The 20,392-nt window shown below is 40.5% G+C and overlaps 1 protein-coding gene across 4 annotated transcripts in view; it reads right to left on the bottom strand.

Annotated features, from left to right (window-relative positions):
• The window catches only part of XPO4 (exportin 4), an 84,142-nt gene that overhangs the window by 22,615 nt on the left and 41,135 nt on the right, over positions 1–20,392 (bottom strand). For all 4 annotated transcript variants that reach the window (XM_019715688.3, XM_074330132.2, XM_019715690.3 and 1 more), the window contains 3 exons: positions 16,540–16,652; positions 12,207–12,364; positions 11,795–11,969 (listed from right to left, as the gene is read on the bottom strand). In XM_019715688.3, the coding sequence (XP_019571247.1) occupies positions 11,795–11,969; positions 12,207–12,364; positions 16,540–16,652 (446 nt within the window). The remainder of the gene's footprint in view (positions 1–11,794; positions 11,970–12,206; positions 12,365–16,539; positions 16,653–20,392) is intronic.

Below are 20,392 nucleotides of genomic sequence, written 5' to 3'. Positions count from 1 at the left end.
AATCAGATCTCTAAGGCCCATAACGTATTTTAGACTTACAGAAGAGTCTAAAATAAAGAGACTTACAAACAGACAAATGAAATCTGGTCAAGCAGCGTCTGTCCTCATGGGATTCAGGATTCCCTATCATTCTGTCTCCTACATGAAGCTTTGCAACAGATTTTTTTTTTTTTTCTATTTCATTCTATTTTGGTTTTATTTTTACTTACTAAGGAAAGACTCCTGAGGAGCAGGTGTGCTCCCTCTTTTTGCACCAGATCTTCTTCAGGAACTGCATCGCCCACCCCACCCCAAGACCTTCAAATGTGAATTTACAAAGTCTTTTATATAGATAAGCTTATAGCTTGCATGCCAAGATTGTTCTTTTTCTCTAGTTTTAACTTTCTACTCTTATTTAATTCTGATTCTTTTCCAAGTTTTAAACAATTATTTCATTTTAAATGTTTTTATAAGCCACCAGAAATCTTGTATGAAACAAAGAGGATTATGAACAAATAAAATAATTCCTAAACAGTTTCAACTGCTACACTCATTACCTTTCCTTTTTCTCTCTGGGACATTGCCACACTTCTAAAACTTGCCTGGTTCACGAAAGAGTAGCTATGAAGAGTGGCCTTACATGTAATAAAACACCATTCGAAGGGCTAATTGAAAATGAAACTAACTTATGAATGTCTACTTATAGGAATCATATGGTGATTTATCTATAAGAACGTTTGCTGCAGCATTATTTGAAAAGTGCAGATAATTTATTGAACCATTCCCCTAATCTTTTACATTAAAAACTGATTTCTAGCAACAACTGATGACTTCAGAAAATACAACATAAATAAAAAGTAATGGTTTTGCTTTTATTTAAGTCTAATTGGTATGCCTTAAAATCTGGGAAAAAATACATCGAAACATTAATAGGAACAGGTTTCAGAAGGTAAAACTACAAGTGATTTGGTTTACTTCTAATTTTTTGCTTTTTCAAAACAAAACAAAACAAAAAAAACAGTAAGTATAAAATGTCCATAGTTGGGGGAAAAAGGTATTATATAGCTCTAATGTGTGAATAAAGAGATGACAAGAAAGTGACAAGTAATGGGATTTTTGGAGAATTTTAACTTTTTGTGCTGTTTGAATTAATTTTACATTGTATGAATGAAATATTTCACAATCAGCATTCAACACTGTACAATAAGAAAAAGAAAAATTGTCAACACTGAAAAGAAACAAAATTGCCATTATTCACAGATGATATAATTATCCACAGAAGATTAAAAAGATTCTAAAGTCAAATTATTACAATCAATAATTTTGAAAGGTTAATATATATCAGATCAACATACAACACCAACTGCATTTTTCTATGCCAGCAGCAAACTGAAAAATGATGTTTAAAAAAGATACTATTTACAATAACAACAAAAATGTACAGTACTAAAGTTATTCCTTTATTGAAAGACAATGAATTAGACCTAAATTAATATAGAGAAATAGCCCATTTATGGATATAGTTGGTATAGTAGTGAGTCCATTCTTCACTAAAGTTTCCCTATGATCCCAACCACAATCCAAATTGACAAACAGAACACTCATGTGGAAGAATAAAAAGCAAATACATCTAAGATCCTTCTGAAGAATTGGGGGGTGGGGGGGGATATTTGTCTTATTACATATCTAGATATCCTTTTAGAACAAAGTAAAATAGAGGTGCAGAAATAGACTTATTGACCAGTGGAAGTGATCAAGAGTGCAGGAAAGATCCACTTATATGTGAAAACTAGATATATGACAGCAAGAGTCCTGCAAATCATTGAGAAATGAAGGGCTATTCAATAAATGTTGCTGGCAGCGAAAGAAAGCAGCAACGAAGTGAAACAACAACCTATGGAATGGGACAAAATATGTGCAAACCATACATCAGACAAGGGGTTAATATCCAAAGTATATAAAGAACTCATACAACTCAGTAGCAAATAAAGTAATCCAATTAAAATGTGGGCAAAGGGGCAAAGGACCTGAATAGACATTTGTCCAAGAGGAAACAGATGGCCAACAAGTACATGAAAATATGCTCAACATCACTAATCATCAGAGAAATGCAAATCAAAACCACAATGAGATATCATCTCACATCTATCAGAATGGCTGTTATCAATAAATCAACAAACAAGGGTTGGTGAGGACATGGAGAAAAGGGACCCCTCGTGCACTGTTGGTGGGAATGTAAAACAGCGTGGAGGTTCCTCAAAAAATTAAAAACAGAGCCACCTATGATCCAGAAATTCCATTTGTGGGTATTATCTGAAGAAAACAAAAACAACTTGAAAAGATACCTGCATCCCCATGTTCACTGCAGCATTATTTACAACAGCCAAGATATGGAAATCACCTAAGTGTCCATCGATGGGTGAATGGATAAAGCAGATGTGGTATGTACACACACACACACACACACACACACAATGGGATACTATTCAGCTATAAAAAACGAGGAAATTCTACCATTTGCGATATCACGGACAGACCTTGAAGGCGTTGTTACATGAAATAAATCAGAGAAAGACAAATACTGTATGATCTCACTTACATGTGAAATCTAAAACAACAACAACAAAACATCAAATTCATAGAAAGAGATCAGACTTTTGAATTCGTGGTCACCAGAGGCAAAGGGGTGTGAGAGAACAGGCAAAAGGTGGTCAGAGGTACAAACTTCCAGTTAAGATAATAAGGACTGGGGCTGTACACACATCATACAACGTGACTACAGCTAACACTGCTGTATGGTATGTAGGAAAGTTGTTCAGAGTAGATCCTAAGAGTTCCCATCACAAGGAGAATTTTTTTTTCCCTTTGATTGTATCTGTATGAGATAATGGATGTTAATTAAACCTACCGTGGTTATCATTTCACAATACTCGTGTATGTAAGTCAAACCATCATGCTTTATGCCTTAAACTTACACAATGATGTATGTCAATTATTTCTCAAAATAACTGAGAAAAAAAGGAATTATAGATGTAAATGAATGCATGAATGAATATTGCTGGAAAAATCGGTTAGCCACATAGAAAACAATGAAATTAGATCTTGGTACCACATTCAAAATTAAATTCTAAGGTGGCAAAGTCATGAAGGCAAACTTTGAAAGCATTTAGAAGTAAACACAGGAGGCTAGGTACCTGAAATAAGGAGCTAATAGTGTAAATCATAAAAGCAATGACAGTAAGTCCAACTAAGATGAAGAACACATCCATGCCAAGATACTGTAAAGTCTAAATGCAGTATGGTACCCGGGACTGGGTCCTGGGTTGGAAAAGGACATGGAGGAAAGCTGGTGAAGCCCAAATAAGGCCTGCAGTTGACTTCATTATAATGTAAAGCTGTTCATTTGTTAGGTTTGACAAATATACCATGGTTATACCACATGGTAGTACCATGTTTCCCCGAAAATAAGACCTAGCCGGACGATCAGCACTAATGCATTTTTGGAGCAAAAAATAATGTAAGACCGGGTCTTATTTTACTATCCCGGTCTTATTTTACTACAGTATAGGGTCTCATCTAACATAATATAGTCTGGGTCTTATATTAATTTTTGCTCCAAAAGACGCATTAGAGCTGATTGTTCGGCTAGGTCTTATTTTGGGGGAAACATGCTATTAGAGGAAACCAGAGGAAAGGTATATGGAAACTGGACTATCTTTGGAACTTTTCTGTAGATCTAAAATTATTCCAAATTAATAGTGAGAGAGACAGAGAGAGAGAGAGAGATCATAGAGTGAAAAGAGGAGCCACAAAACTGGGAGAATAGATCTGCAACACCAATAACCAATAAAAAATTATTGTACAGAGTATATAATTTCTACCAATCGGTAAGAAAATAACAACCTGAAAGGAAAACGGGCACTGGACGCAACAAGCATTTCACAAGTGTAACCACGGAATTTTGCACTTACATATATGAAGACGGTCATTGCCACTGTGCTTGGGAAAGCACACTCATGTCATGTTTATACCACGTGTTTGGCAAAAGCCATGAGGATGGAGACTGGGAGCAATGGGGGCAGCACTGGCGACACTGCTGTGGCAGGTCGTGGGTTCACTGTGTGTCAGAACAGCACACCTGTTTCGCTGGTGATCTCTATCAAATATGATGCACTACAGGCATCATAAAACCATCAAACATGCTGCTCAATTTGTTATTAGCAGCAGCAGCAGACGGTGGTTTTACTCCTTCAACAAACAGACATCTACTGAATGCTAAGAGCTAAGCACTGCAGTACGGAGACGAATAAGTTTCTTCCTATAGAAACATCTGCAGCCGGTTTACATACTTAACAAAGCACATGCTCTGCAGACGTCATTTGTTAAGTCTTCACAGTCTATTTTGCCAAAATAAACAGGCTGCCAACATATCTCGGGGCGACCTGGGAGAAGCATCCTCTGCAGGACAGTTCATCAGGGCCCCCTTCGTGTTCTTTAGTACCCACGAGTGTATAACGTATGCTGTCGGAGTTCACTTATTCACATACGGAAAAGTTCAAATAAAAAGTGAAACTCTCAGTAGCCTTTCTATGATCGACAGAGCGTTCACCAATCCTTTAGAAAGCCCTGAAATTAAACGAAACAGCAGATCCCAGAAGACTGCAAGAGCCCCCATTCCCTGGATGGTGATGTAAAATAGGAACTAAAAACTCCTCAAGAACTTTCTGCCTCCTTTTGGACACCCACACAAGTAACTCATCAGGCAAAGTGCGAGAGATTTGGTTGATGACAATTGGCAACTAGATCTTTCGAGGTCATCGTGGAGGGCTGAAACCTGACCGAGTGCTTTTTCATGAAACCTTGGCCCCGCTCCATGGCTGCTCTGGCCAAGGCCCAGGAGCCCAGCCAGAGCACGTGCACAGCAATGACGGAGGGGCCGAGCTGGCAGCATGTGCTCAAGCCCAGTGCGGTCAGGCCTGCTGCCAGCACGGCTTTGCAGAGGGGCTTAGAGCGTGTCAGACTACTTGACCCCACTTTACTCCGCGTGGGCACTGGAGGGTGAGAAGCAAGCAGAACACTTACATCTCAGCGCCTGCCCATAATTAACTCGGAAGGAGCAGGAATGAATGTGCTCATCAGCCACAGGAAGAAGTCCAACTCTGTGTTAACTGTGGATCCAGAAAACAGTGGTTACTGTATTTTGCCATGTAGAATGCGCACCCACGTTTTTGGCCCAAACTTTCAGGGAAAAAACTCATTTAATTTTTTTAATTCAAATTTTTATTTGTTTATATTTAGGTACTTGTTTTTTGTATGTATTATAAAGGAATTTGAGCACTTATTTTTTAACTTATTATGGTACAAGAAAGTTTACATAACAATTATAAAACACAAGAACAGACACAAGGTACAAGGAATTTTATGTACCGGTAATAAGTTGACAATATTTACGCATCACAGAAGGTCAAGAACTCATAGTCGTTGCAAGTTTGTCACAAATTCAACAAAACCGAGTGTCGTATTCCAAGCTATTACTTTGCATACGGATATCATTATTGATTTCTAGAGTTAACTTTTAACTCATAAGCATAAATAGAAGAATGAAAACATTTATATAGATACAGAATTAGTACTACCCGTATATAATGTGCACCCTTATTTTTCCCTCACCAATTTGGGCAAAAAAGTGCGCATTACACATGGCAAACTACGGTAATTTCATGACGAAGCTGCCAAAGAAAGCTTTGGAAAGAAAACTTGCATTATGTAAATCTAATCCTCTTTTTGACACTGAATTAAACTTCAGAAATTAAAATCTAACACTACCGTATGATTCCAACTGTTATGACCTTCTGGAAAAGGCAAAAGTATGGAGACACAAAAAAGGTCTGTGGTTGGCGGGGGGCGGGGGAGGGATGACTGGGTGGAGCACAGAGGACAGTCGGGGCAGCGAGCTACTCTGTGTGACACTATAACAGCGACATGTGTCATTATGCATTGTCCAGACCCACAGAATGCACAACACCCAGAGTGGACCTAACGTAACCTATGGACTCGGGGTGATATGGATGTATAGATGCTGGTTCACCAATTGTACTAAATGTAGCATCTGGAGGGGGAGTTCATAGTGGGGGGGCTGTATATGTGTGCTGGGGGGGCAGATATAAGGGAACTCTGTGTTTTCACTCAGGTTTGCTCAAGTGAATCTCAAACTGCTCTCAAAAATATTGTGTGTGTGTGTACTTAACGTCAGATTCTGTAGACGTCACCAGGTATGCAGTGCACAGACACAAAGCTTATGCAGCACAGCAGCACAGTCTCGCTCCCACCGTCTCTCCCCACGACACTCGGTTCCTATCTTGTGTTTGGTATAGGATCCCACCACAGCAGTTTCTTCTACACACAGCAAGTAACCACACGACAACTCCAAATCTTTTCCCTGAAGTTGGAAAACTCTTTCTTTGGCCATCAGTATTACCTTCATATATAAACATACGTTACATGAGCTACTTTTAAAAAGCCTATGATTCATGGACATAAAAAATGCAGTGAGATGGGAGTGGATGATTAATTCTCGCTTGGAAAAGTTTATTCTAAGGAATAACCATTAAGAAATTCCAAGACCTCTTCTGTGTTCATTCCTTGTTTCCAGCCGAGGCTGCTGACATACTGCACGGCCCCTCCAAGGATTTGGGGATGAAAAATTACACATCATAGCGGCTGGAAAAAAGTGCCAAGAACACTGGTAGAAAGTTCACTCGCAGCATTCATTTGCAAAAAACGATGAAAAAACCATTTGGCAAAAATAACTTTAATAATGTGACAAAAACCCGTGCTTGCAATAACAGAAGGGGAGAAAAAACTCCAGGTGAATTTAAGGGAAGAATAGGTTCTATCAATATACTATTTCTTTTCTTTTCTTTCCTTTTTTTTTTTTTTTTAAGGAGGGCGCAGCTCACAGTGGCCCATGTGGGGATCGAACCAGCAACCTTGGTGCTACCAGCACCACTCTCTAACCAACTGAGCTTAACTGGCCACCCTTCAATATACTATTTCTTAATCTAGATAGTTATACACAGTTGTTAATTTTACATAACATTTTTACTTTATAAGAATGAAATATTTCATAGCCAGGTGATAATTTACAGGCACTAGCACAACCCCCAAGCCCAATGACAGATCGAATAACACGTGTCCTGCTCAGCACAAAACATTCACAAGACAGGACAAGGCGACAAGATCAGAAGAGCTGTCTCAGTGTTCACTGGCACTGCAGTAATCATTCAGATTCTTACCCTGGGGCCGTATCATCTCAAATATAAATAGAGAAAAACCACAGAAATGTCACAGATAAAACTTTATGAACTCTCCATTTTTAAAAAAGTAAGAATTTAGAAGACTTGAATGTCAGGCACAATATAAAATACTTCATTCTCGTGTTCCTTTTACTTCCCTTCAGAGTACCTGTGCCGACAGTACCCCCGAAGAACTGCTGCAGTGCACACACAGGGCCACTGTTAGGCAGGTCCTATAGATAGAGCACGCAAAAAACCTACTCCACCGAACATTGAGAGTACAAGTGTGATTGACAGAAAGTTGTTAATGGTACACTCCTAGATTAACGTACTTTCTGCTTTTGGAAATGCATATAAATTTCCAAATTCTTATCACTGAAGAATTTGCCTCGCACACAGTGGGTGTTCAGTGAGTGTTTATGGAAGTGAATCAATCCAGTGGCACTCCCACGGAGCTGACATCTCAGGGACGCGCCCTGCTTACACGGGTGGAAAGGCAATCCCTTTCCCCCACCTCACACCCTACATTCATTTTGAACCCCTGGCTCATTAGATCTGTTTGTTTCTAAGGTTGTTCTTATAAACAATATGAAGGATACCACACAGAACAAGGGTTATGACAGTACGTGAGCGTTACTCTGACTCTACTACACTGTGTCTCACATGCCAGAATTCAGGGCAACATAAGCCCTGCTTCTGTGCTAGGACTGGCACAGCAGATTGAAAAATCAGAGCCGACTGGTAGGCAAGATCAAATTCTGCAGTTTTCTTCCAAATATCCTACCAAAGCTAAAGCTACTGTTAGCAGGAAAAAGAAGTCCATGTTTATGTGTGAGGCGTAAGAATACTCGTGCACTTCACTTAATGCTCTGACCTTTCAAGGAGACGGAATGAGGCCCACAGCAGGGCTGGACCACCATCTGCTCTCTAGTGCCACCCATTTCTTCTTTGCCGGCTACCGGAACATTGGGTGGCTTCCCAAACAGGCTCGTCCTCTCAGGACTTAAGCTGCACTCTACTGACATCTCCATTTCAGAAAGTCAGCTGGGGCTTTCCATCTTTGCACTGAAATACCCCAAACTTTTGCTTCCCACTTCTCAGTTTGTAATCTAGCCTCGATGTATTCCTTTTCACCACCTCTCCTCTCCAAAGTAACCGTCCATGGAGCTCGAGCAACCAGATTTTGAATTAAGAATGCTCAACTTGAAATGGACCCATCACCCACCAAATTGCAAAATGATTTTCCCGTGTTATACTCATTAATGAATTCTAACAACTTCATCGAGTTTCTTTTTCTTCACCATCTTCTCCTGCTGGTCTTGAGACTGGGCTACAAAGTACTATAAAACTAAATGTCAAGTTCTTCCTTTATAAACCTTATCAGCCGCCACCTCCCTTACACAGCCTTGCACACCCACGCAAACCGGGGCACACCCATGCACACACACACTTCCACGTTGAAGCAGAGCAGTGGCTGCTCTGTTCCACTAACTCAATACGTTACATGGCTTCTGTCTGATGAAGCTACTGCGGGCTGAACTTTTAAAATTCTCTACTGACAAGGAAACAAGAAGCACTGTCAAGTCCTAATCTCTTCAAATTTCACCGAATCAATTCAAATGCATGTGTTTATAGTAAAAACATTTTATATATACTTGAAATAATAATAGGAACAATTACTTTGTTAGGACTTTAATTTTTAAGGCAGTATTTTCATTTCTATGATCATTCTCACCTCTTCAGTCTGGCGACAGACAAGAATCTAATTTCTGGGGTGCAATGAAAAAATTATTGGCTTTCGCAAGACTCAAGTAATAAGTAATAGCAAGGAATTTTAACAGCCAAGAACAACATGGCTGCAGGCTAGGACCGCTCTTTTGAACACAGACCTTCAGTTCACTGCAAGGTGAGGGTCTCTTCACACACAGGCTGAGGCCACCCAGCCAGGGCACATTCAATGGACACGCATGAGCATCAAGAAGCTCTCTTCCCATCAAGATGCCTTTTTTTCTTGCTAAAGCAACATAATCACCCTCAGCACATGCATTTCTAAAAAGGGGGACAATCTGTATGTGTTCCTAAATACAGTTCTGAAAAATAGTATCACAATAAAACAAGTGCATATGCTGAATCTGTTTTCCTATTGGGAAAAGAAACTCCTTCAATAGTGAAAAAACAAACAAACAAAAAAACAGAATATGTTTCATAAAATTAGAATGATAGAGAAAACTAGTATTAAAATTATTGGTTTGCACAAAACAAAACTCAAGAGTTGGTCTTACTTGGTAAGACAGTGCACATAATACAGACTTATTATTATTCTCCATTTAATTGGGCACACCGTACAGGCACTTTCACATAGTTAATCCATCAGAAGAAATGACCCTCCTAACTACACCAACAAGGAAACACACTCCCAGAAGTTAGTGACTGCCCAGGTCCTGGCAGTTGGGGTTACTTGGCTTGTGACTATGCTGTCTCCCTCCAAAGTTCATCATCATTCTGTTCCACGCTGACCTTTTTTATAGCCCTCAACTTTTTGATTTTAACTTCAAAGATAATTTCTTTATATATTTTTCCACCTCAGTTCAACAACTGTGTATTATGTGTTAGCACCACAATCATGGGGACTCGGGGACTACAGATGGCGTGCCCTGGGCCCCAGAGTCCACTCAGGTTTGGCTCCATCTGTCTGTGTACTCTGGTTGGCTGCAGGCCCCAGGCCTCCCCCACACCCCCCCAGAACACCGAGCTCCAGTAAAAACCACAGGAGGCTGAGATGACTAGCGGGAGACAAGGTGTCCTTCAGTCTCATGGCAGCTCATGGTGCAGAGGCTCCCTCTCAGCCCTCAATTTCACCAAACCTCACCCACTGGCAACTGTGAGTCATGCAAAGCTTTACACAAGTCTTTTCCCTCTGCCTTGTTCAACAGGTAACCAATTATTATTAAAACATTTTTTAAATATCATAAATAGATCAAGTAAAAGAAATGCACTAATGGAAAGAAATAACTTTTCTTCAGTGAAACCTCTCGCGTATGCCATGACCAGAGCACGCCTCCTCACGAGACAAGAAGGCTTCTCTGACAGGGTCCAGCTTTCTGGATTCCTGTATTTCTGTGTCGGCCCTTGAGAGAAAATGTGTTTTCCAAGCTGTCAGTCTCCTGGTCAAAATAAATACACTCTAACCTTATACTCTTCGAACCAAGAATGTTATACATCTTTCAGCAATTCTTCTGTAAAATGTTTAGGAACATCTTTAACCCACAAACAGAAAGCAAAAGGTAGCTGTGTTTCTAAACAGGAGACTGACGTGCTATTTAATCCATCCGGCTTAGAAGAGAGAGCACACAAACTCATAAGGGGAACCAAGTACAACGAGACCGTGTTACATGAAACTTGACTGAGTCAGGATTTGTGATAATCTCAAAGGGGTTTCAATAAAGCTTCAATACTGAAAATTTCCTGTATTTCCATGCTTAGAACGTAATTTTTCCCCCGGAGAAATTCAATTCTCACATATGATGCTTTTAAGCTTCCCTTCCTCCACTACCTACATTTTTTCCACTGAACTCATATCTGCCTCACCTGACTCCTGTCCTCGTGAACGCACTCCAGTGCCTGCCCACACAGCCACTCCTGAGCTCGCTGCCCTCGGAAGCCCTCCAAAGGGGCACGCAACACACACACACACTGCCACGCTCCCAACACCACAACTCAGTGAAGATTTAGCAGGAGATTCTAACAGATACCTTCTTACCCTTACAATCTTTGCAAACGATCCACATTTTGATTCATAGAGAAAAATTAGTTCCACAATTTAATAACTACTTTGTAGGAAAATAACCAATTACTTCCCGTGATTAATGCAGTTATTCACAGAGCTATTACAAACAGAGCTGCGTTGTCAAGGGCTTTCAGTACGTTTCCTAAATTAAATATAAAATTTGGAAAATATATATTTGAAACTGAAAATCTGCCAAAACATCTTCAGTACTGTTATTGGTCTTAACTTTAATGTAGATTAAATTCTACCAAGATATACTATTAAACCACAGCACCAATAAAATTAAAGAGCACAGTCTAAACAAAATAAGCATGGTTACGACTATTTGAACCACATTTATTTACATAATTCCCAGGTAACTCCAAAATGTAAAAAAATCTCAAAAAACATACACACAATCACAGCCACACCACAAAGTTAGCAGCACCCTTCCAACATTAAAATGGGCTTTCAACATAATTGTTACTATAAATGTTTCATTCCATTTCCTACATTCAGGTACTAATCTCGAAATTAAAAACTTGAGACCAATAAATTTAATCTACTACAGTGATTTTAATCCACAAATTTTTGAAAGGCATGTTTCCCAACACAGGTTGCCAAGTAATTCACACAAACAAAAACGCAGTGTAACCACTGCTAGCACTCACTTAAAGTTACTCCCTGCGTGAGAGCCCGAGGCAGAGGTCCGCGGTGACCTGCGGACACCACTGGCTTCAGAACAGTCACTCACCACTTCCTCCAGCGCAGCACTCCGCCCGAAGGAACAAGTAAGGTGTGTGAGGCAGTTCACGAAGGACGAGAACAGCTCGCTGGGAATGGCGGTTAAGACGGTTCGAGGGAACACAGTTATCAGGTTGCTGATAATGCTGGAGATCCCCACCGCTTCAGAATCTTCTATTTCAATTCTACAAATCAGGTAACAAGTGTTACGAGGTGGTAGTGGAAGACAAGTTACAATGACTCATCAACAAACACAGGAAAATGACAACCTATTCATTCATTTTCAAAGACATGTCTCCGTCTTAGTTTCAAGTTACCCATATAATTACACTTCAAAATATAGGCAAGGAAAGCAGCCTCACTTCCTTCCCTCCACTGTTAAACAGAAAGGAAAACCTGGACGTGCCCTCTCCAGTGCCTACCCGTTAATGGTGCTCAGGAGCCCCTCGATGAAGTGTGCCAGGTAGTCGACCTGCGCCCCCTCATCGGGGAAGATGGGCCCATGCAGACAGGCCAGCTGGGCGAGGCACTGCAGCGAGTCCTGGGCCATGTCTGAATCTTCTCTGATTTTTCGGTGTACCTGTGAGAAAGAATCACTAATCCATAAACATAAATTCTCCTTTTGTAAGGGTCACGTGTCTATAATGCCGAATGAGGTAAGAGGAAAAATTCACTGGTTGTTTCTAGAAAATTAATTTCTGGATTAAACTAAACTTGAAAATTGTCCCTCAGTCTACTTTACATGGTAGGCCACGATTTTAAACATATCATTTGATTTTTAACTGAGCGCTACCTACATTTTGAAAACTGAACTGTGTCCAGCATGTTATGACAAAGAGAGAAACAGATGCCAGCCAGTCAGACATACTGCCTCTTCTAAAAACAGCAACAACGACAGTCATCCGCACTATGCTAGCTATGCCTCGCTGCAGCTCCCGGCTAAAGTTAGCAGGCGAGTCCCTCAGGAGCATGCAGATGCGGCCTTGCTGGAAGGAAACAGTTGCACATGGAGAAAATCAAGAAGGGCTCAGTCCCTCCAGGCTCACTCACCACCGTACGGGCACCTCTCTCGGTAACTGAGACGCCTACGGTTTGTCTGAGTCTCAGTGTATCCCACATTGTTATTAATCAATGCTGACATTTGTCAAATAAAAATTGTACTTAAATGCACTTTAAACCACATCTAGATTTTACTTCACTGGTGCACTACTGATAAGAAACATCTGTCTGACAGTGCTCTGTAGGAAGGAGGTGCCCCCACAGTACCGCCCTGAGCCTTACAATGTCACTGATATTCTCGGGTTTTACAGACTTCATTTCTGTGACCTGACATAATGAAAACAGCCAGAGGAAATAGTAAAAAAAATTATAGGTAATTATTTATCTTAGTTAAATAATTGTACAGCGTTTACTGCGACCATTTTCTACTTCCACGAACATTTGACTTCTTTAGCTCTTCTTCTCCTACACAAATCTCTCTGCTTTCTGAATGTCACACAATTTTAAACATTTATTCTCTGTTTGTTTCAGGTTATGTTCACTTTGACTCTGCAAACAACTAATAAATTATTTGATGGTAGAATGTTTCTTTTAGGGCGTCACTGCTACAGCGCTGGGACACAGTGAACAGACTCATAAATCCTATTCACCAACTGATTCCACTAATCTTCAATCCCTTAACTTCTTAAGGTTCTAAGAAATTTAAAATACTAAAAAGTCACCAAGTTGGAACAAGACAAACAAATGAGAAACAAAACCTCATAGACACAGACAATAGTTTAGTGGCTACCAGAGGGTAAGGGGCGAAAGGGGTAGTAGATGATGGTGATGGAAGGAGAGCTGACTTTGGGTGGTGAACACACAATGGGATATAGAGATGATGTATTACAGAATTGTACAGCTGAAATCTATGTAACTTTACTAACAGTTGTCACCCCAATAAACTTTAATAAAAGGAAAAAAGAAAGTCACAAGTTAACTGATCTACTGACATGCTTAAAATATGTCACCCTCTGTGGTCTAGAATGTGTTGGCAAACCATGGCCCAGGAGCCACACTGGCCTCCCGTCTGTTTTGTATGGCCTGCAGAATGGTTTTTACATTTTTATATGGCTGGGGGGGGGGGGAAATCAAAGACAGTTTCAAGCCATGTGAAAAGTATCTGCCTTTTTACAGCAGTTGATCAAGTCTGACTGGGAGCAGCCGACAGAGGGGGTGTACACGGCAGAGCTTAAGCAGAGCCTCGGGTAAGACGAGACTGCACTGCCTAACGTTTACTGCCTGGCCTTCCCTGGTCTGCCAATCCCTGGTCTAACACACAAATGGTTTTCAAAATACATTCTACTATATTTTAAGTCAGATGTAGTAAATTTAAAGGACAATACACAAATTCCTATGTCCACATTGTCTAATCCATGAACTGCTGAACACAACTCATTTTGAAGTTCCTTATCCGAAAATGAGGACTAAATTTGTCATTGTGCCCTTTAATCAGCATTTAAGCACGCCATCCAGGGATGCATTCTACCAATAGAAGCGATGCAATCTGGGGCAACAGAAGGTTTCTTCTCTGCCCACAGACACATATGGTTGTTTGGTTCTGGTCTAGGAGTAATAAATCAAAAGACTTCTTTCAATTAAGTAACTAACATTGATTATGTAATAAAATAAAAATAAAAAACTGTGCTCAGGGCCTGCCTGTACTGTTCAAATTGAATTTGTTCTCTGAAATATGAGCCACATAAAATTCATGATAAATCAATGATTAATTCTTATGATATAGTAGATGCCTGCCCTTCTTCCAATGTCAGAATTACAAGGAGTTAGACCATATCTGAATTGTACCATATAAATTAAAAACTGAACTGATCCCCTGAATAGGGAAAGAAGCAGAGAGGTGGGCAAAGGCCGACCTGGTGGCCGCCTGGGGAGGCAGGTGGGGAGGCAGGATAAGGATGAAGACCAGGGGAGAGGGCAGCAGGGAGGTGACGGCTCTTAGAACGTGCTGAATCAGAGCTGTCCGCGGCCTTCCCAATGAAAACCCCCGGTAAGCGCCGGGATTACAGGCCCGGGGCTCTAAGCGGCGCGTGCTGAATATAGAGCTAGGAGTCATCGGTGCAGAGCGGCACCCGCGCTCCTCTGTGGCACGACAGCTCACGGAAAGCGCACGCACTCAGCACAGTTGCGCACTGACATAGGAACACGACTATTTATGCCAACAGTGGAGAAACAAGGGACTATAAAGGAGAGGAAGATCACTGTCGACAGGTATGAGGAAACACTAATGAGACTGGTTTTCCAACACCTTATGGAAGAGGGAGAAAGTGAGAAGCCTGGGCAGAACGCAACCTGCAGCATTCCTAAGTTCAGATGTGTCAGCGTATTTCAAGCCTTCAGTCCATGCAGTGGTGTACTTATGCTTATCTACTCAAATCTGGAGAAACAGTGACCGCACGTGGAAAACTGCTGGACATTAGGTAACAAATTCATATAATTGGAAATAAATTTAACAAAAACAGAATGAAATAAGATTAGTGACTGGCATTGTTGTAACAAACTTAAAATTGCTTATAAACTGCTTCAATGAAAGTCACAGGCCACAAACACAAAACTGTTAAAATAACAAAGTGAAAGGGGTTAACTTTCAAATTCAAAGCTATTTGCATGTGGCGGTCCCAGCTGACAGGCGCAGCTGCCTCGTTCGTCTGGACAGCTGTCTCCAGCACTACCGGCTCGTTCCCCACCTTCTCACACACTGCTGGAGTGGGGTCTGCTTTCACCCAGTGAGTACCACAGACACCTGAACTTGGACACATAGCAAAACAATGTCTGCCAGATGAGGCAGGAACAGAATTTTTCAATTTCATTACAATTACCTCTCTGATACTAACCAGTGTGTTTAGTCACCATTTCTCTGATTTGAAGAAAAAATGAAGGTAATGCTCAGTCTGGACACATCCACAGAAAACCACAGTACTTTTATGTACAGTACACACCCGAGGATGAAAATAACCTGTTCCAGTTACCTAGAATGGCAGTTCTCAAAGTGTGGTCCAGGGTCCCTAAAGGTTCCTAGGGCCTTGCCAGGCTGTCTCTACAGGCAAAACTTTTCCAGATAACACTAAGCTAGTCTTTGCTTTCTCCCTTCTTACTGTCACACATGTGTGCAGGGGTGCCCAAGGCTACGGGGTGTGTATATGTGTGTACCGCAGCTGGCTGAACGCAGCAGCACATGAGGTCGGCTGTCTGCTACGAGGCCTGATGTTAGAGCGCCACAAAATGTACAATGCCACTCTCCTCACTCAAATGCTTTTTCTGTTTTCAAAAATATAGCTGTTTGTTCATTATAATGTTAGTTATGTTAATATGTCATAGTTTGGTGCTGCTATTTTTAAAAGAATAAATATTTTTTAGGATCTCAGTTTGAATTTTTAATATGGCAAATATTAACAGCCATAACCCCCATGAACAACAGCTCTTGGGGTCCCCAATAATTTTTAAGAGTGTAAAGAGATCCTGAGAATACAAAGGTGGAGAACTTCAGCTCTAGGATATTAAGTCCTTCATAATTTTATGAGTTTTTTATAAATTAACAAGAACATTTCTATGTAATTTGTTTAAGCACAAACATTGATCAGAAGAGAAGGCTTTAGAGGAGATAGGCCATCTGTCCCCTTTTACTTAGAAAACCACGGAAGCATGCGCCCCTTCCCAGGCCTTCCAGGCCCTCCCACCAGAGAGGAAGGCAACACTCACTGTGAAGAAAAGCTCCATGACTCTCCTGTCCAGAAGGGTCTCCCGCCAGGACTCCGTCGGCTTCAGCAGCACATTTTGTGAGGATTCGAACATGGCTATATAATGTCTGCCCAGTGATCTGCTGTCAAGGTCAACAATAACATTCTTACTGTGGCTAAAATGTAAGTATACCCTAAATATAACAGGAGCCACCCGAAAGAATGGAATGGAAACAGTTTAAGCCTCTTCACATATGCTACATAATTCATGCGTGAAGCGAAGGAATAAAAGGCATTAAGTGCTGAGAAAAAGAATGCTACAGGAATGTAAGATAACAGTTTCATCACAATGATATGGCTTGCTGCAGGACTCCAGAAACCTGGGTGATCAGAGATCTTAACGCTGACAACAGAAGGAAAAACACTAATGCAAAATAGATTGCCAAAATATATACAGATACAAAAAAAAGAAAAATCAAGTTTCTGCAAGAGTATTCCATCATTTCTCCCCTATACAACAGCTAAAACCACATATACAAAACGTGAGTCTCATATAGTCTAATTAAAAAATGGCATTTTCTCAAAAGATACATATTCAAGAGAAAATGTGTATCACACTAAAAAAGAAAAACACCCACAGAGCAGTCACCAAAGACCAATTCCATGCTTAGAAACAATCGGCTTACATAAAAGTCTATGGGTGCTCATTTAAAATTCCCGCAGACTATAAGTCCACTTTCGTGGTGCTCAGGTGTTCCACAGCAGACACGCTTCTCACAGGGTGCTGTCCCTGCCACACATTTGCGGGCAATTAAGAGCACAGATCACGCAGAAACACTCACATAGTAACTTGGGTCTTTATGAACTGGGGAAGCTCTGGGGCATCTGGACAGGAACTGGGCTCTCCCAAGGGTTACCGAAAGCCTGGCCGAAACATGGCCAAGGGCCAGGCTACATCTCCTCACTCCAAGAGAAACTGAGTAACAAGGATCCAAAACTACAGCTTGTAAAACCTAGACAGTATAAGTTCACATGCTGTATTTCCATTAAAGCCCAAATCATTAACAGAAAGTAAAAGGCTGTGAGATTGCTTTGGAAACCAGTGTTTAAAGGTCAGTGCTTAACCCCCTTTTTAAATATCCAACTTTATTCTGTGTCTGAAGAGCAGGGAGAGGCACTGCCAGTTGTTTTAGAAGAGAAGTGGGCTCGCTGGCTTCTGAAAAGCCAGTCCACATGATGGATGAATGAAAGTGAGGCTCAGATCAGGTTCACCTAGGTTTCCCTTTCCCGGGCCTGGTCTGCCCCCTCGTGGAGGTGCAGGGAAAGAGTCTAAGGCCAAAGGAAAGTGAGCCTGAAGTTAGGAGAAGAGAAAAGAAATCGGTGAATACTGAGCTTTGTTGTCAGTGTGCGTGAGCTCCAGAAGTGGTTGTGTTCTCACTGGGCACCTCGGTGGTCTCAGGCTGTTAGTGCCCGACCCTCACTCACGTACAGGATACCACGTAATACCCCGATTGAACACCATGCCTCTTCATGTGGTTTTGATTTCCAAGCCAAACCTGCAAGGGATTTTCCTCTGGACACAATGTTTGCCTTCTCTCAAGAAAGCTCATGAAGATTGTTTTGTGAAGAATTCATCTGCAACTCCGCAGACTTACCTTCCCTTTACCAGTCAGCCTAGCATCAGCACCACCAATAACAGTTTTTCATAATAAAAATGCACATAGACATTAGTTTGTATGAGATGCAACCATATAATTTGATTACAAATATCTCTCTACTAAAAGAACATGTAACTATCCCAAAAGCATTTTAATAAAAACTTAAACATAAAAACAACAAAAAGAAGAGTATAATAATGAACGGGACAGACTCAGAACAGTGCCATTCCAACAAGACATGTCTAGTTAGCAGATTACACAGCGAGACTGTGGAGGTTGCCTTTGAACAAAAGACTAAGAAGAGGCTTCTGTTACCTGAAATATTGTCATTATAAATGTGCATGTATTACTTTTCAATGTTAAAAACTAGTTAGAAGCATGTCACACTGTGAACAGAATACTCACATACAGATCTGGACCATAGCTATACATTCAAAATAATGTAAAGAATTAGGGTAATTCAAATTTTCAGGTGGTGCAATTAATTGACTATTTGTGTGTGTGTAGGAGAGCCCAAAATACCACTCAGCATCCCCCCACACCCACCCGCCCAGATCATTCTTAATGTAGAATACTTTAAAAACAAAACAAAAAGACTACCACTACAACTCAGGAATCTAACACTTCTATTTTTAAGACAATATTTTAAAAAATGATTTAGAGTTTGAATAAAGCCAACAGTTTCTTTTAAAAACAACAGTTTTAAATAAAACAATAGTTCCCTTTTCAAAGCTTTCAAAAGTTTCATTATTATTACTTTCACATGTTACAATATCTGGACGTTGTAATTTTATCTTTTTTATCCAAATATGTCACCAATAAGAGAAGTCTAAAGTAATTACTTACTAATTAATCCTTTATTATACGTATTATATGCTTGTCAGGTTTTAGGACACGTATGAGTCACAACAGATCAAAACTAGTTAAATAGCTGTCATTTATCAAAATTCAAATCAGATTTTAAATCAAGAAATTTCTTGGGCTATGGCTTTACATTTTTCTAAAATGAATACTGAACTCAGGTAATTTATATATTATATCAGAATAATTCACTTGCAACCAAATAAAATAAAACTCAATCAACAAGACAGCCATACAGAGCTGCTTTCTGTCTTTTAATAATCCATGTCTGTTTCAAAACTTGTCGTCCATCCACATCTAATCTTATTTCACCTTCACATATTTGCACCAAATTCAAAAACATTACAGATGGAGATTTTTCTGTCACTGTACCAAAGACAAGCCACACACACACACACACACACACACACACACACACACACAATAGGCGGAGAGAGAGAGCGAGAGAGAGAAAGAGAGATTGAGAGAGACACCACACACCCAGGCTGAGAGCCAGGAGAGCAGGGCTCGACCGCAGGCTGCTACTGACCACCGGCTAAGCCACAGCAAGTCTGTCTCAAGTTGTGAGGTTTGGAACACAAACCATAGTGTCACAAGTACACAACTCTTCGCACAAAGGGAAACATCATCTTTGGAAGTACAGGTGTTCTTACATATGCAACAAGCTCCTCTTCCTCCACTAATACCTTCAGTCAGGGTACCACTCTGTGCTGGTAACCGACAGTAAAAAGACAGAAATGAGCCACACAATAGCTACAAATTATCCTCAAGCAAATATGCAGAGTCTGAAATTTTCCATTACCTCTCCTTATAGGAAGTACTTTACAATGTAGGCTTATAGCCACAATGGACATTTTACACAAGTAACAAATAATTTCCCCCTCTTCCCCTATTCTTTTTATACCACCTCATTAGAAAAAACAAAGTTTCCAAATCAAGGGAAGCTGCTATTTCTCTTCCAGCATAACACAAATGCCCTCAGCCCAGCCTTACAGACAGCACAGTAACCAGAAGTCCTGGGAAACAAAGGAGAACTGACCTTACCTGGATGTCTTCCCAAGTCCTACCTCCAAACAGTAATGCTGGCTTTACTGGAAATCTTAACTTAGGTGAAGGCAATTACTATTTTATGATCCAGTTAGCTTTCTTCAAGAGATTGAGTTAATTTGTTTGTTTTTTTACCAAAACCAAATCAGATCCATGAAAACAGAGTAATAATAAAGGGCAGTATAACCCAACTGAAGAAGGATGCATTACAAAGGCGGCACGCCAAACACACTTGGCACACGTTCTGATCACAAAACGACACTGTCCTTTGTGATGAGCTCCACCAGACTCTTAGGCATTTATGGACGC

The sequence above is a fragment of the Rhinolophus sinicus genome, chromosome 16 (assembly GCF_057876585.1).
Source record: "Rhinolophus sinicus isolate RSI-liver-muscle chromosome 16, RSI-T2T, whole genome shotgun sequence".
NCBI lineage: Eukaryota > Metazoa > Chordata > Mammalia > Chiroptera > Rhinolophidae > Rhinolophus > Rhinolophus sinicus.
The sequence above is the reverse complement of the archived record's forward strand: the minus strand, read 5'-3'. Positions and strand labels throughout refer to the sequence as shown.